Source organism: Dromaius novaehollandiae, chromosome W (assembly GCF_036370855.1).
Source record: "Dromaius novaehollandiae isolate bDroNov1 chromosome W, bDroNov1.hap1, whole genome shotgun sequence".
Classification (NCBI taxonomy): domain Eukaryota; kingdom Metazoa; phylum Chordata; class Aves; order Casuariiformes; family Dromaiidae; genus Dromaius; species Dromaius novaehollandiae.
The window spans coordinates 65245693-65263718 of record NC_088130.1 but is presented as its reverse complement, the minus strand read 5'-3'; the positions used below and the strand labels follow the sequence as shown (position 1 = coordinate 65263718).

The 18026-nt window shown below is 37.6% G+C and overlaps 1 protein-coding gene across 1 annotated transcript in view; it reads left to right on the top strand.

Moving 5' to 3' along the window:
- LOC112985109 (GTP-binding protein Rit2) overlaps window positions 1–18026 on the top strand; it is a 176614-nt gene that overhangs the window by 84563 nt on the left and 74025 nt on the right. Inside the window, exon 4 of the mRNA XM_026103494.2 lies at window positions 9017–9208. Within this exon, the coding sequence (XP_025959279.1) occupies window positions 9017–9208 (192 nt within the window). The remainder of the gene's footprint in view (window positions 1–9016; window positions 9209–18026) is intronic.

Below are 18026 nucleotides of genomic sequence, written 5' to 3'. Positions count from 1 at the left end.
GGTTTTAGAGATGGTTAACGATGAAGATTGCTTCAGTGCATGCATTTAAGAGAAAATTACTAAGGTGTTTTTCCCTAAGGAAGAAGCCATTAGCATCAATATGAAAGAAAAAGACAGTTCTATGAGTTAGGACTGTAGTACTGAGGCATTTATACTCGCATTGTGGAGAACTGATATGGTGATTTCATCCATATTTTGGGGTGAATGGAAAGTCAATATGAACTCCCAGTGATGGACTGTATATATTCATTAGTGGATATGACAAGCTGTTTGCCATTTTTAGAAAAGCAGGATTAATAAAGCTCTGCTTGTAGCACAGGTGCAGCAAACTGGCAAATACATTATCACCTGAGGGCAGGAGGGCAATTAGAGTGGGAGCATCAATGAAGAGAAGCTACTTCTAGAGAGAGAGTCAGAGTGCCAGAGCAGGTTATTTAGTAGGTCTTTAGTGGGAAAGGGGGTTGTTCTGTGGTGTTATTTTTCAGAGTGCTGTGTTATTTTATTGGAAAATTTTTCTGATTTGTCTTTTTTTCTTTATTTGTTTTTCCTTTACTTATTTTTTTCTACAAGATTGATGTGGTTCAATCTTACTTTAAAACCTAGCTAAGATGTTTAATTTCTGTGACTAACAGAGCACTAGTGAGAGCAGAGCAGTGTGTGAATACAGAGCAGCAACTGAATACAAGATATTCTGCTACTAGCCACTGGGGCTGTGCAATAGCGATCCCTTAGTGTTCAGGGTGTGAAGATACGTCTCCACTTGCCTTTCATAAGACTTAATCCTGAAGTGTCTGTGAATGGGAGCAGTACTAGATATGATGGGAAGAAGTATCATAACTGGAAAGCGAAGAGGAACCTGAACCTTTAAGTCCTCATTTAGAAAAAGGCATGAATTCACAAGTGATAGAAAGAGATTTCTCACAATGATTTAAAGAAGCCAGTATCAAACTAACACCACAAACTCTGGTGGCTTTTAGACATGGTGAAAATTTACACTTACCTAATCAAAGTCTCAGACCCATGTGAATGAAGATGAGGCTAATGCCCACAGGAATGAACCTGGTATAGTAACTTAGATTAAGAAATAAAGACTTTTTTTAATTAATTCATTCTTTATTTTCACAACTTCAAAGGTTTATAAAGTCTCTCCAGCACTCAGAGATTAAAGATGTATTAACCAGTGTGGAGGAATCTATCTCTTTCCAGGCAAATCCATTAGTCTTCTTCAGAAATAAGCATGAATTGAGGTCTAGTGTAATACCAGCTCCTGTCTAGGATTGAAGGCCTTTTATTAGAGGGATCAGATTGATGCTGAAGAAGGTAAGTGTGGAAGAAGAATAGGAGAGGGAAATCTATGAATTTTTCAGCCCAAATTTTGCAAAATTAGGGCAATAAAACCATGTTTGCATTGCATGTTCAGTCTGAGCCTTACCTTGTTTTTTAACTTGTTGACTATCCATTCAGTTGACACGCTTAGTTTAGAGTGTCTTCTTCCCCATAGGCCAGGTCTTGAGGTGCTGAAGAGTCCCTTTCATTTGATCTACCTGGGTGAGCTTCTCTCTTCAGTTTTCAAAGTGTGCACTTGCCCGCAGAAAACCCTGAAAAGTAGCAGCTAAGAAGTGATGCTACTGTTTGTCACAAAACCAAAAATCATACCTACATTTTCCAGCTCAGATTGCCTGTCATAAATATTCTCCTTCTTCCTGTCTGTTTCCCTCTCCAGATAAATAAAGTAGTTTAAGAAAGTGGAGAAATGGCCAAATAAATAGGCAGTGAGTTCAGCAGGGTTGATGTTGCTGTCGGTTGCCCTCCAAATTACGGATTAATTTCAATATCCGTCTCAACTTTTTATTTGTTCTACATTCCTAGAGTTAAGGAGAAGCTACTGATTTTGTACAATGTGGAGTTCATAATATTGCCTTGGAAGGCTGTCAGATTAAGTTCAGAAAGACATTAGTCTGCTAGGAACATGGACTGCATCTTTCATGTTATCTTTGTACTGTTCCCATCTTCTGTGATGTGCATTTTGTCCCCACTACAAATTCAAAGAAGAAGAGGGATATTGCTGTTTTATAACAGGATTCCTTGCTGTAGTTATAAGGCAAGAGAGACTGACTGATCATTAATCAAGGGACTGATTATAATAATAATAATAATATACTTCTACTGCAGGCTCGTGGGCTAATTCTCGTTTATACTAATCCCATTTTGAACTGTTTCTGGATCATTGCTAGAGCAGGCAAAAGGGATCTTGAGAGGGGGGTTGATATACAGCTAGAAGAGTGTGGAGACTTAGTGCAAGGCAGAATCAATCTCTGCCTTCCAGTATTTAAGTCAGAGCCCTGGCATTTTCTTCAGTCTGTGTCTGAGCTGTCCGCAGCTCTCCTCCTTCCTCTCAGTGATGTGGCAGATGGTTTCGGGTGGCACAGGTGGCCTAGTACCACCTGCTGCAAACTTCTTTCTGTACATTTTGCTGTACAATCCCTTTTGTCTGTGCTGTTTGCAAAGGATGACTGGGAAAAGGAGGGAAGCCAGAAAAGTGAAGTGATAGGATGCGGATACCATTCAGTGCTTTTTTTTGTTTTCTGTTCCGTCATCATTGGTAACCTGTAGCTGGTGCATGGTAAGGTTGTGCAGGCAAAGGTAGCAGGTTTGAAACTTTGATATCTATTTGTAGTCCTAATGTACCTCATCTCCTGCTGAGGAATAGCACCTCCCACTACTGCATGCCATGACGGGAAAAATCATCTATTATGTCTAGGTGCTTACGTATTATTTCTTCCTGACCTAAAGAACTCCACTGGAAACACAACAGCCTTGCAGAAGCCAAATGAAAACTTTAAAATGAACAGGAAGATAAATCTTATTATCCAAATGTATGAGGGATATGACTGAGTGGGGGCTGTGGCCCATATGTAGGTCTCAGAGTGCGGAACAGGCACTTAGTCTGTGCTAATTCTGTACAGCTAAAGTAGAGAGGGAGGTAAGAGGGAAAGTCATCCCTGATGTCTTAAAGACGCCTCTCAGGATGGAATGAATCACTCTCTGGAGCTGGTCATCTCTGTTGACTGCAGACAGCAATTTGAAGACTGATGTAGAATAGGTGCCACCTGTTCATTGGCAGAAGTCAGATGAAAAAAGTCCTGTCCTTTTTGTCTATATTAGTAGCTGAATGGTGGTGATTCTAAGATGTAATAGCCATGCAACTTCCTGTCTGGAAGCTTGCTTATTCTGAACTTAACAGCTGCAGTTTTATTGCTACTTGCAAGAAAAGAAACTTTAAAAAGCTTCTAAAGGCTACTTGCTTTTACACACAAAAAGATGACTAAGAAAGTAGCAAAATAGCAAATAAATATCACAACACTTCTCAGTCATTGTTATAAACTTTCCTTAGTTAAATGTTTCAGAAAGTAAAGGAAAAGCACAGTTCATGATCAAACTGTGACAGATGAATGATATGTAATTCCAGTGAAGTCAGCTGTGATATTTATTAACAGAGATTTTATTAACGGAGAGATAAGGGAGGATTGTACTTTGGCTTTGAAACAGCATTTGCAGCTAAAAATTAACTTTTCATCATCTTGGAAATATCTTTCCTGAGACTGAAGAAATTTTTGTCTCATAAACAAATTTCTGAATAAAAACAGTGTATTGGTATATTTTGATGTGCTTCTTTTATGATATATGACATATAGTTTTGATTCTCTCACTTTTTGAAGGATTTATTTTTCCACACTAAGTTTCCTGTGTCCTTTTGGTTCATTTTATCCTTGTTTGTTCATTGTCATAGACGAACAATATCCTGCCTGTTTCCAGGAACACCCCCCTGGTGTTCACTAGAAATGTAAAAAAAGCCTTCATAATAAGAATGACCCCTGTGGTAATCAGGGAGACAGCTTTGATTAAGAACATCTGTTAGCAGATTCCCGCTTCTAAAGTCAAGCAGAACATAAGACAAGAAGATACAGAAAGTGGCATTTCTCAAACTGTGAGGATGGCCTCCCTGGGGACGCACTGACCTCTTCCGGAGATACAAGCCAAGATCGTAAAAAAACAACAGACATCAAAATGTGTGGAGTGCGTGTGTAGTTTGAAAAACATGACACCTTTGTTTCTGAGGTGCTGCATCTTTAAATTTCTAAACACTACACTTCTGAGGAGTGCAGACAAGCACTGCACTTCTAAGCACTGCACCACATTTCCTCCTCAAGCATACCACCATGCATGGAAAAGAGAAACATACAGTGACCCCCTGTATATTGCTTATGTCCTTTTTTATTATTATTTCTTCCCTTCCCCTCCTTCCTCTCTTATCCTTTACGTGCTGACAGGGCTGCCTATTGCCTAACGTGTAAGACTGGCATATGAGACTTGGCTTCCGTTCTTAGTTCTGCTGGTGTAAAATGGTGATGTGGAAGAAGTTATTTCATGACAATTGCTATTCTGAGCTGGGCAAAAGTTTTTCTATTTGTATGGAAACAAAATGAACTTAAAAGCTAATTAAAAAATACACATCTTGCTCTTTATGAAAAGCAGGATAAAAGAGGATAGATCAGGATGACAGAGATAAAGCAGGGGATGACTATTTTCTTCCTCACTAAGTTGTTCTCTTAAAATCTAAGACGAAAAGAGGGCATTGACAAGCAGGGACAGCCTCCCAAAGAGGAATATAGAAGTCTTTCTTGGGTATGAACAGATGGGATTAGGAAGGCCAAAGCATTGCTGGAGTCGAAACTTTTGAGAAATGTGAAAGGCAACCAAATGGGTTTCCAAATGTACCCTGGTAACTAAAGGAAGAACAGGAAAAATGTGGGCCTGCTGCTGAAAGGAGTGGGTGGCCTAATGACAGAAAGGACTAACACATGCAGGACCTTCTTTACCCCAGCCTTTACTGGCAAGTTTTGATACTAGACCTCCCACGTCTTCATGCCTAGGAGGAAAATTTGAGGAAGAGATATACTACCCTTGGGTGGGGGTGGGAGTCGTTTGGGAAGAAGTTAGTTAAGCTGAGTGAATGCAATTTGATGTAGCTGGATGGGATGCATCTCAGCATGTTGAGGGAGCTGCTTGATGTCACTGTGAGGCCACTGTCTTCTTTGAAAGATCAGATGAGATGGCTGGAAAAAGGCAAATGTTACATCCATTTGGGAATGAAATAATCATGGGGAGATTTTCTTGCCAACTTTCTTGAACAACACATTGACTTACATATTGTCATACAAGGATAAGTATCAGCTTTTTCTGCAATCAATTTTATTTATTAGAAAAAGAAAAGAAAGTTATGCTGCCTTCTTTCAACTTTGAAAAAAGTTTTATTTTGTTTCAATCAAAATTTGCTTCTATTTCTGAAGTACAGCAGTAGGAAGACGCTTTTGTTTCAAAAGGTTTCTTATCACACTTTTCAGTTAAGTCTTAGTCATAATACACAAGAGAATGTTATAGACTAATGTCAAGCTGCAAAGTGTTACAAGCATGACAAATCTTCACTTTAATTCTTAGAATTGATTTCATTTTGAGGAGGTGTGATCTCCTCCTGTCTATTCCCTTTGGCATTTACTGACATGGAAATGTTTTAGTTTTTTCTCCTATTAGTAACAAGTGGCATCTAGTACCATTCCTGAATAATTAACAAAAAAGCCACAATAATAGCAGGAAAAAATTGAAGAAGATACTAGTGTGCCAGTTGCACAGATACGTAGTTGCTTCTTTTAGAAGAGAACCAGGGGAAATACAAAAATAAAAGCATCGAGCAACTTCCAAAACCTTTGGTTCCATCTCCATCTACCTCTGAATTTCCACAAAATCCAGGTGAACATGGATTTATGTTTTGGTTCTGCTTGCTGTAGAGATGCTTGTAAGCTGTGAAATCTGGAATAGGACTTGAACTAAAAATTGATCAGAGAGATTTAATTACATCTTAGTCCTGTGTTTTGTGTTTAATATACATATATTATTGCAAGGGTTATATTATATTTATTGGGAATTGTATTTATTCTTTTTCTCAATATATATTATTATGTTGGGGTTCTTGGTAAACAGAAAAAAGGAGCATTTGGGAAATCTAAGAAAGGGCTCAAGATGGACCCAAAGGTTTTGGAGATTGTTCAGTGTTTTTATTTTTATATTTCCTCTGTTTCTTTTATATTTAACCTTGACTCTATAATGAGCCATCATGCCAAGGGAAAAAAAACTATTAGGTGAAAATCAAGGTGAAAAAAAAAAGAAAGAAAATGACTAATTGAGTTAACAACAACAAAAAATACATGTGGGTGTCCCCAGTCCACTTTGCATATGATAATTAGTGCATGCAAAAATGGATCACTGCAAGCATGACACTAAAGTATTTTGGCTGTTTAGTGTAATACATCAACTGAAATAACATGTCATAATAAAAAAATTGCAGAAGTAAATTGATTCAATCCATGCAGTCATAATTATGCCCAGGTATGAACCAGAACACCTACATAGGTGACTCCAACTCAAGAATGTCAGTGGCTAAAAGTGGAGCACTTTGTCCCTTTGGAATGATTCACGGTGCATAAAACTAGGAACCCAGACTTCTTTGGCAGTAAAGCAAAGCCATTAAGCATTCCTGGGGAGTGATCCTGGGAGTCTGCATGGTGCAGCAAGTGACTTAGTGCTTAAGCAGAAATATGTGTCTGAATTCCTTCTTTGTTTGCCCTTTAGGGCTATAAATGAATGTCTAAAGTTAAGAGCACTTCTTAGAGGTGGATCATCTCACTGAGCAGGGCTCATCTTTTGTAAAAGGCTGAGCAAGATAGTACAATGTTATAGTAGTTGACATATGAAAGCCTTAACCCAGGAAGAGGGGACATCTGGGCTGGGATTTAAGTTCCAGACCAATATATCTACTTTGAAGTGTCTACATGGGAGCTACAGGCTTGATTTAGTTGTCTAAATGCTCAGCTCACCCTCAAATACGTAAGTATTTTTCATCAGTAGAAGCAATTTGTAGTCTGCTAATTGTATTGACTGGTTTTCCATTAAATATAACGGGAGCTTAGATACCAGCCTACAACCGCACACAGGCAACTAAATCAATAAGCCTTAATCTGCAAGCTTAACTCTAGGTGAGGTTTCCATTGTCTCTCCAGCCTGAGGGGATCCTGGCCCTGTTCAACTCCTACAACAGAGGAGAGTGTCCTTCTAATCAGAGGAAAGAATAGTTCTAGGTGAGGGATGCAAATAGAAAATAAAATTGGGGGATAGGTGGAGAGATCCGTGTTCCGGCAGGAAAGCCTAGGATCTGGGGGAAATTAAGGAAGAGAGAGTATGTCTCTGTGCTTAGTCATTAACACTTTCTGCTGATAACTGGGAGACTTTGGGTCTGGTCTCTGGTTTGGTATTGCTTTGCTTAATCCAGTGGCTATCTAATGTAAATGGCAGGCAAAGATCTGAGAACAAAGACCAGCTCTCCGTTCATTTTCTTGCCCTAACCAACAGACTGTAGCATCCTTCTTGTCTGATGTGTTCTGTGTTTCTCCCCACCACTACCCCACTTCTTACACATCCAGTTTCAACAGGATGGGGTAGAGCATGGCCTAACCCACACTATCATGTAGCTCCACAGTTAATAAACTCTCCTGGGATGCCGGTGGTGTTAGCTTAGACATTCTGAAATTCTGAGTAAGTCTCAAAGCAGAATCCTACCCTTAAATTGCCTATTAGTCTGCTATTTTGGAGCTTAGTCTATTAACTTTTTCCCATAGCAGGTGAAATATTTGGAATGATATATAAGAAAGCCCTTGGGTAAAAGATACATCATGAATAAATGATAATGGTCAACACGAAAGTCTATTCACAGCAAGCATTATCAATCAACATGAGTGACTACTGAAAGAGATTTAAGGCCGAGACTTTTAAAACAGCATGAGCGATCCATTTCCCTTCAATTTTCAGTAAGAATTGAGGCTATATATATATATATATATATATATATTTAAAAAACTGAAACTGTTTTAAAAAATCCTAGGCTAAATTCTCAACAGAGTAAAAATTTCAGGACTTGATATTGTATGCTGCTGCTCCTAGGAATGGTCCAACATTGATATGTGTATTCCTTGCTTTATCAGACCTTCCTGCATCTTAATATCTCTAGAGAACTGATTCTGTCAGGAGAATTCTGATTCTGACCGACTGTTGCCATGACATTGGGTTATTGTGGGCTGTGATCAAGAAGAGCAAACAAGCTTGAAGAAGAAACTGGCTTTAAAACATATTCTCAAGCCACAGTATCTAAGACTAGGTTTTTTTTAAAATAAAACTCATTTTTCTAGAGTGTGGCACTCTTTAAATACTTTTTAAAAAATGTAATGTTAACCAAAAATGTTGCTCTGAAAATAAATACATACACAAATAAATAAAAATGCAAGAGTAGAAGTTTTGAGGTAGTTCTCTCTTTATTCAGAATTGTTCATTTCATTTTAGTGGTATTATCCCACACTGAATTGAAAACCGCAGCTTCTCTGGAAACATTTAAAAGAGCAGGTTTTTTTGCAGATTACATTCCTGTTTTTCTAGGCACTATTCCAAAGCTGGTGGGAGTCAGTGAATGTCTTTTTGATGTTACTGGGCTTTTGAATCAAGTGCATAATAAGGAGTTTGTACCTGCCTCCTATCCCTAGACAGCAGTATAGCTCTTCTTTTACACTTGTTAGTATCCGTTGAGTTGCAAGTCATCTGCGTGTACCAGAAGTGCTGTAGAAGGTTCAAGAAATATATAAGACAGCATTTGCTATATGCAGGAACCAGTACAGGAAGTTGATATTCTTAGAGGACAGATTCCTCTGAGGGGAAAAAGGAGTAAATGTCCTAAAAGAAATCCTGGTGGTGTATTATCCACGATGAGGAGCGCCAAGAATGCACGAGTGTCGGCAAGCAATATTTAAAACATTAAAACAATTATTTGGGGAATGGGGAAAGTTTTCAGGAAGTCCACTGTTTACAGATGGATAATTTTGTCTGCCAAATTGCTGTGCATGTTCTTATTCCACAGGCAGAATTCACAGCCATGAGGGACCAATATATGCGAGGCGGAGAAGGCTTCATTATCTGCTATTCCATCACAGACCGCCAATCTTTTCAAGAAGCTGCTGAGTTTAAGGAACTCATTTATCGTGTCCGGCACACCTATGACATCCCCTTGGTGCTGGTGGGAAACAAAATAGATCTTGAAGAGTTCAGACAGGTAAGTGACTTCTCTGCTGTTTTGGGTTCGTTTTCGCTTGACTACCTTAGGGATTTCTGTAACATATGTTGTGCAGTACTACTGAGAATTAGTAGCACAAAATGAGGTTTAATCAAAGAGCAACACGCTAGGATCAGTAATAAATAAAGCCTTAGCAGTACATTTGATTCAGATAATATGGATCTTTAAGTAGTCTTAGCCAAGCATCCAAATGTTCTTGCTTTTTACTTGTAAATGAATTCCACTATTTGGATGTTATTTATCTATTAAGTGTAGAAAAAGATTCAGCCAGGATCTTAGTGATAAAAAAACTGTTTTCTTTGGAAGTTCCATTAAAGCCAGATTTTTTTCTGTAAATGTACAATGTTCAGTTAAAGTTTTCTTAAGCCAGACTGAAACCAATTCTAGTTTAAGATAAATACATAAAAGATTATTTTTGCCTGAGAAGCCAGTAGTTGTGTTATTAGAATATCCATGTAAGAAGGTGAGATGCAAGACTCCAGCTGGCACCACCCATACAGCAATAGATTTCTTTGACTATGAGGGCATTGACTGTGGCTTTTAGAATTTGGAGTAAAATTTTCTCACCTTTCCCATTGCTTCTTCTCCCTTTCCTCCACGTGTGTGTGTATGTATGTGTGCAAGACAGTGAATGAGAGAAAGATCATCTTAGAAATGGCTTGGTTGTGAGCTAATACAAGATGGAAAATGTCCATAATCTTAAGCAGAAACTTTGAATGAGGAATAAAAAAGTTTCTGTGTGGAAGTCTAAGAGGCTCTTTATACACACGAAAGTTGCTTTCAAATGACTGACTTACCTTCTGTTCAGACATATGTAACAGCTTAATAAAGTGGTATTTTTCAGTTCATTAGCATCTGTGCTCACATGATCTTATCTCTCTTTTACCACTTATCCTGTCACTCTTCTCCGCCTTTATTTATCTTCTTCCTTTTGCCTTGAGAAAATCCAAGGCAGTGTTAAGCCTGAAATCAGTTTTGAAGATCTGATGAAGTACATTTTAAGAATTTCACATCTGTTTCCAGACCATTGACTTTCTCCCTAAATCAGACTGTGACAAAACCTTAATGGTGGCAATCCAATTCTAGCTTAACACTTAGCTTGAGATCTTAAAAAAAGCATCATGTGCAGCATTCAGCACAATATGTGTAGCTCCTGAGATACTTTATATACGAGATGCGGGAGGGATGTGGATTCATTTGTTCTACTGAGAGAATAGAACATTGCACCTGATACCAAGAGGGAGTATGATGTTTTTATCTACTGTTATCTACAGATCAGGTTTCCAGCAACATTATTTGTATTCATTAAGTGATATGAAGGCTCTCTTCCAGTTATCTTTGGCAGTATCATTTTCTGATCTCATGTTTTATTGGGCATTTATATTTTGATCGCTGTCAATGCAGATAGTAGACAAAATATGCAGATCTCTGACATAATTGTTTCTTGTTAGTTAGTCTTCTGGATTCAAAACTTTTAAAGTTTTGGGACTGAATTAAACTTGGACATCGAAATCTCTGTTTACTCCAGGAGACTTAAGATTTAGATCTGAGTGTTTCAATGATTGCTTATGCCAGTATTAGGCCAAGAAAAATCTCATGTTGAGCCCCTTCCGCTATAAGCACTGTGAAAGATAGCCCATCAGTTAAGCTTTGAAGTTTTGGAGCCATCTGTTAAAATATTACATCATTGGCTTGGGAAAAGCAACGGCTCCAACAGCAGTAATTTTGTATATCTCAGAATAAAAAAGGCTTTAGTTATTATCAATTACCTATCTTATAAAGAGTCAATCAAATATTTCACCTATGTGCTTCAGGGGACAGTTGAAACAAAAGTGCATGCCCAATTTAAATGTTTTCCATACTCCCTAATGGTCTTGTCTGGTATCCCAAACAGGAAAACTGATGTGCATGAATGTCTGCGTTGAATACCACAAGTGACCCTCAAGACCAAAGGGCATAAGGAAGCTTTTGATAATGATAGTAAAAATGAGAGAGAGAGTAGAAATGAGAGAAATGAATCTTTGAGATGTGACAGATGCAATAAAATTGTTATACATTGTTGTCACTAAAGATCCTGCCTAAACATATATAAAGGCAATCCCAAATCAAGGTCATAATTAGTTTAAAACCCTTTAATGAGCCAAGAATTAGGTCTTCAGAACCTTTTCCTCCATAACTATTCTGCAACTGTCAATAAATGCTGCAGTGTTAGAAGAACATTTTTCTCAAATGATTTGCCATCCAGATTTTGAGCTATGGAACACCCTTACGTCAAAGACTAGTAAGATAGTACAATTCAAATCTGCTAATTTGAATAAAGCATTTGAATATGACTATGTCTACACAAGCAAGTAATGTGAACCAAGAGGAGTGAAGCTGTAGAGTAAAACAGTTTACTCTGAGAAACTGATGTCTTTTTTTTTTTCACTTTGGACTAGCTCTACTCCAGGACCATTGACTGCATGCTCAGCTAGTGCTGAAGTGTATGAGATATGCTCCTGGAGCATCTCTTCCCCTTAAGTTTCATCCAAAGTGCAGGTCATGATCTCAGAGACCAGTCCACAATTCAAAGCAAAGCACACTAAGTGAAGTTGATTAGGAGATTTTCTTCAAAGTGCCCCACTGACCCAGGCTGAAACACTAGTGTGTGGGCAGTCATCTCTGTACCCAGGTTGAAGCACACGCTAATGGACTCCGGCAGCAGTTTTGTCATGGCTGGGACCTGAATGAGCACTCTGTGTTTAAGAAACAGTGAGATAAATTGTATCTATGCTCAGCTGCTAGGTTAAGCAGTACTGAAGTAACTTGATGAACTGGAGGAAGGAAGAGGGAAAGAAATCTTTTCAAGGTCATGTACTGTAGTCATGGCTTGATTAATAGTGCTCTGATAGTCAGGAATGGAAGACAGCTGACTCTGGGATGACAGACAGCAACGAGCTGACAATGTACAGCATCAAAATGTCAATGTACAGCTTGAACAAACAGTAAGGTACACAAATGTATCCGATTAAAACTACCGAGAAATAGTAGGTAAGCAGAATGCAATTAACCAGATCGGAATTTGGCCAGGGCACCAGGACTAATATCATTGCTTTGTTTAAAGACATTTTTTGCTATGAAATTAATTAAAGCTACTGTAATATTATTCATAGTATTTGGAAACATAACATTAGGTTCAATACTCTGACATCATTTCCATTTAATGACAATTCCACAACAATCAGACAGGCTGTAGGAGCTTGGTCAGACAAAACTCTTGTTTGAAATGCGATCCCCTGTACAATACAATTAATGATGTATGTCGCTTGCCTCAAATCTATCAACAGAACTACAAGAATAAAACTAATCTCTAATTAAAATTTTGTGTAAAGTGAAACACTACTAAAAACCCCAAAAGATAAGCTTATTTTTTAAATAATGTTTTTATTTTCTGATGGTTTCAGAGAAATTATTGTTGTCTTTAAGTACAGCTGTCATTTTTGTATGTCTTAAGAAATAGCTTTATCTGTACTCCTTCTTAAAATTTTTTTTTACATGTATCAGCCTAAGGAATAAACACTTTCCATTTTCTCTGAAACAATGCAGCAACTGTGGGGAAAAAAAGATTGCTAAGTCATTATCTTGATGTGTGCATCCAGTCTGGTTGCAAGCTTCCCTCCAACCTCCATTCTCTTCCACCCATTCGTACTGTGGCTGCATCCTGTCCTTTCTGACCTTGTTCCGTTTTGGATAGTAAATGCACATGAGTGGCTGAGGCGTTCATCTGTGTTCGGTCCTTGTGTTTTAGTCCTTGCTCTAAGGACCTTTTAAATATTTCATGTATTTTATCCCATAGCTGTTTGATGTAAAAAATAGAGCACTAAGTGCCTGATTAGATACCAATCTAATTTCAGTGCCTTCTTACATTAAAGTCATTAGATTAATACAGATAGGCTCTATATGTGTTTTAAGTATCATTAAAGTATAAGAAACATTTAGGACCAGCTTACAAAGTGCAATAGATACTTCCACTTCAGCTAAGCTTTGTCACTTTAACCCAGACAAGAATCTGGTTCCTAATGAGGTTTAAAAGCTATCTAATGGATAAATATTTAGTTTATACAATTAGAACATATTAATCTTTAAAAAATGCAATAAACAACTGGTCCAATTGGACTCATGCCCTGCTAAATTTCAATTTTTAGTTGAAAAAAATTTTAAATAAAAACATGCAGCACTGTTGGATTGTTTGAAAAAAATTATCCAGAAGCCTTTGTCCACTGACCATTCAAATATATTGCATTCAGCAATTCAGTGGGGAGCTACATAAGCTTTTTCTAACTGGAGCTCTGAGCTCTGAGCTGGAAAGAATAGATACTTTCTAGCAGCTTTTTCAAATTTTTCATGTGGACGTTAGAAGCCCTTTGGAAATTCTACCTGTATAGAAATTGCATAGTCTTCGTGAAACATTTTTTCCTACATACTTTTCTTGGACCCCCAAAGGAATATACTGTGGGCTCGCTGGAGTCCATAGATAACAGGTTGATATCCATCTAGTCTAAGGTTATGAGGGCAGCTCACGCTTCTTTCAGCTCTTGGCCTCTCTGGGAAGGCTGTCATCAAAATTGTTAGTTTTGCCAGTACAGTCTTGGTCCTGAGGAGAAATAGGCACTTGTTTACCGTTCTACACCCGAGCTGTCAAGCATTTATCTGAGCAGGACCAATGCTTTTGAAAGCATTTCCTTCCTCCCCTTCCCCCCTCCCTCCTTCAGTAGGAACTTATGAAATCTTTCTTTAACATGGAATAGTGTCTTATTTGGAGTGCTAGTTAATTATAGGGGTTTCATTATATTCACATTCTAGGTTTTATTAAGACATATAATTTTCAAATCAGGATTGCAGTGGCTAAGTACATTCTCATGATCTGGACCAGCTGCCTGTAGAACATTCTCACTTAGGTAAGGTTTTACTGTGGAATTTGCTCAAGGTGGCCTGAATGGTTATCAGATACTGTCAGTATCAACTTTTAGATTTCTTGTTTTGACAGTTGCTCAGTTTTTCATGCTGGCCTCTAAAACCTTGAAATATTTGTCAAGTCTGAGACAGCTAATGTTCCTTTTTTTCACTTGTTTTGTTTTTGTTTTTTATATGAATAACTGTTCTGTATATTTCAAACATTGCCAGTCTATACCTTCTGGTGCCTGGCTGAGACACTGAAAATACTTATAGAATATTATATTATGTTTTGTTTTATTTTATTTTATTTTCATTTTCTGGTACATGACTAAGAAACACTGTGCTAAACTTTCTTTTATTCATATAAACCATGTAATTGCAGCATTCTGAACTTCTTATGTTAGCATCAGGATGAATTCCTTCACTTTCAGGATAAAAATTGCTCTCAGATTTGTAAATGTTCTTCACCACAAGCAATTCCATTTTCTCTTAAAGACATTTGGGTGGAAGAGTGTCTCTACAAGGGACTCTTGATTTTCATTTGTCAGGCCAGTGTGCTACACAGAGTGAAAGCTTTCATTTTTCTTCTCAACTTTCTATTTTCAAGTCAAGGGATATGCATTTTCTGTTATTTACTGACAAAGAATAGTCTACATTTGAGTTACCTTTACTCATGTAGAAGTGATGAGACCAAAGGAATTGGCCAGATTCTCTATGTAGTCAATGGAGAAAAATAGGAACTATCACTTATCTTAGACATATATCATAAAATGAGATAAATATGCCCCTGAAGATGCCTTTCTCTCTGTTGTCTGTAGAGGAAGACAGTGACAGCTAGGTTTGTTGCCTTTATACAGCAATATTTAGGTGAGAGGAAGTCTAACAAAATTTTTCGTGATCATCCTTTCATTGAGAATCTTAACTTACTGATTTGCTCTGTTGTTGTTGTTGCTATCTACAGACTAGACTTAAAACACATTCATCTTGCCTATGATTTTTTAATTGAATAAAATCTAATTAATAGTCATTCTTATTAGGTGATGATCCCTTCCAAAGATCAGTGAGGTGTGATCTTACTATATTTCAACTGCATGCAGGTAGAGTTACCCTAAATAACAAGGACTACAAAGGCCTAGCAGCATCTTTAATAGATACAAGCCAGAGAAGAATACGGCAGAATAAAGCAAGTTCTACAAAGCTCTTTGTGTGATTTATAAATGTTGGGTTGAATTTTTAGATGAATTCATTCATCCGTCTTGATGTCACCTTGACTGTTCATTTTCCATGGACATTCATGCAGTTCCATTTTGCTAGGATGAATGCATGCTGAAAACGAATTGCATTTGAAAGGAGCTGCCATCACTAACATTTGCTTGCCTACATATTGCCTTTCCCATATGACATAACATCATATTCTTCCTTTGCTCTTCAAGTTCTGAATATTATAAGCCATTTTTGCTGTTTTGATGGAGCTATGACAGTTGTCTGAATATTTGGAACTAAAACCACTGAAGTTATCGTGATGTTTTATTATCTTAGAAAACTGTCAAACCTTTGATAATCACTTTCCTACATTACCAGAAATATGTATCTGGATTCTGTCATGTTCCTCTGCACCTCTAATTTCTATTTATTTTTAATTGATTTTTATTATGTAGAAATTTCTTTCATACACTTCATCATCCTGAGAAATCTTCCTTACATCATTTAAATAAAATCTTTCAGTATTAAAATATATTCCCCCAAAATGTGTATGCTTTTCTATGCCAAAACAATTGTAGAAGTCAATTTGGCAGTTATAGTTTCTTACAAGGAAATTCTATTATTATGAACTTTCTTTTCTCTAACAGATATTCATTTATACATAGTTTACCTCTTTGTCATTACAATGCTTTTATATTTCAGAAAGAAATATGTGATTATATTACCCAGGATGCAGTGAATGCAATCAGACCCACAGACAGTTGTAATGAAACTGTTGGCGCATTTCTGGATTTGTAATTGTGTTAACCTCTAGTGAAACATCCAGTACGCCCTGTAATCCTTTGAACACAGAGGAGAAGACATTTGAAGGGGGCTAAGATGCAGATAATAAGCTGCTCTGTAAAAGAAGAGACAGCAGAGAAGCAATAGCTGAGCTTCAGAAAAAAAAAATTTATAGCAGAAAGGCTAAGTAGCAGGACTGGATAGCCAGAGATAAAAACAGACAACTAACTGGTTGTAACCAAAGCAGGATAACACTTTTAGTGAGAGATCTATACTAGGGATGGTGCTGCAAGGTCAGATATTGTCTGGGGATATTAAACAGCAACACTCTTTTTCTTTTATTTTAAAAGTTTCCCAGTACTTCCTACTGCTTTTATTTCACTATCCTCCTCAGAAATTTTGTCCTCCCCATGTACCAAATCCACACTTTGTGTGGCCACGTTTTGGCTCCTGTGGGAGAACCTTTTGGAGGAGAGGTGTGAAGCTGCAGAGAGCGCCTCTCATCACTTGTTGTCTTCATCTAGATTGCCCCTTAAGGTGAACTTTGGACTCTTGGACTTGTCTCTTTGATCTGTAAATACGGAGGTTAATTGTTCTGAAGACTTTAATGTGATTTTTATTTTTCATTCATTTCAACTCTTCTAGAGGAATCTTTCTTGCTGACTGAAGTATGCAAGTGCAATTGGAAAACTACCTACACAAGCCTACTGCAAAACAGCCTAATGTAGTACTTGTTCATAAGTAAGTTCCGCATGCTATCGGATACCTCAGCACTCTCAGAGGGAAACCCATTGGTTATACAGTGACCACAGAAAGAGGTACAGCTTGCAAGTAAATCCACAGTGGTATCATTTTTTTGATGGCTGGTTAAAAGCCTGTGCAGATTCCTGTGCTGGAAAGCAAAATTTGTGAGGAAGCTAATTGTCCCTGAAGGACTTCCATAGCTCATTTTTCACCAGCAGAGAAAGGGGGAAGGAAGGAGCTGTCTATGACTCACACTCTGGTTCCTGTCCTACTCTAGGGACAGTGTTTCATGAATCTGATTGCAAAATTGCATTTTGTTCTATTTCAGTTCATTTGCTGCGGTCTTGATTATCCTGTCTGTGAGTCTTCCTTGCACATTGTGCACAGGCCGGGCATCAGCCTGACCTTGATGCTGAAAGGGAAGAGGCATGAACATACCACATGAGGCAGTACTAATTGGTGGACAGTTTTGCCTTTCCACCATCTATGCCTGAAACAGTATGACCTCCCATCTCTCAAGATTTATCCTCTCATTTTCTCCACAGAGGGACATATATGTAAAATAGAATGGCATGCACTGGGAAGGTATCTTTTTAATACACATGCTGCTATTTTTACATGAGTGAAATCAAGATGTCAGCCTAACTCTTACAGTTCCAGTTCAGGAAACTATTTAAGCATACACTTAATTAGAGTAGAACTAATGCATGTTCTTCAAGTTTATCTGTACTTGAGCAAAGATGCTGTCCTGAAACTGAGACAGTAATGAGCAACTTTGTAAAAATGGAAGTCCCTTGGCAAAGCAGCAGATTCGCATAAGGGGCAACATTTACTGAGTGCATTATTTATTTTAAAAAAATGTGAATTTCTGGTAGCAAGGATAGTTTCCCGTGTGTTTTTGCAGTAGTAGCTCAAATTCCTTAAGAGAAGAAATTTTGCCAGAATTTAATTACAGCCCATCATGGTGTCACAAATAATAAGAGCATGACCTAGCATTTAAAGGAAAGAAAACTAATCAGTTTAATGATCTTATTTTTTTAAAGACTTGTTTGTATTCTTGTCTTATTGACTTGATTTTTTTCAGATAAATTGGTAAGTTAGAGACATTTGTTTTTAACCAGATCTAACAGCT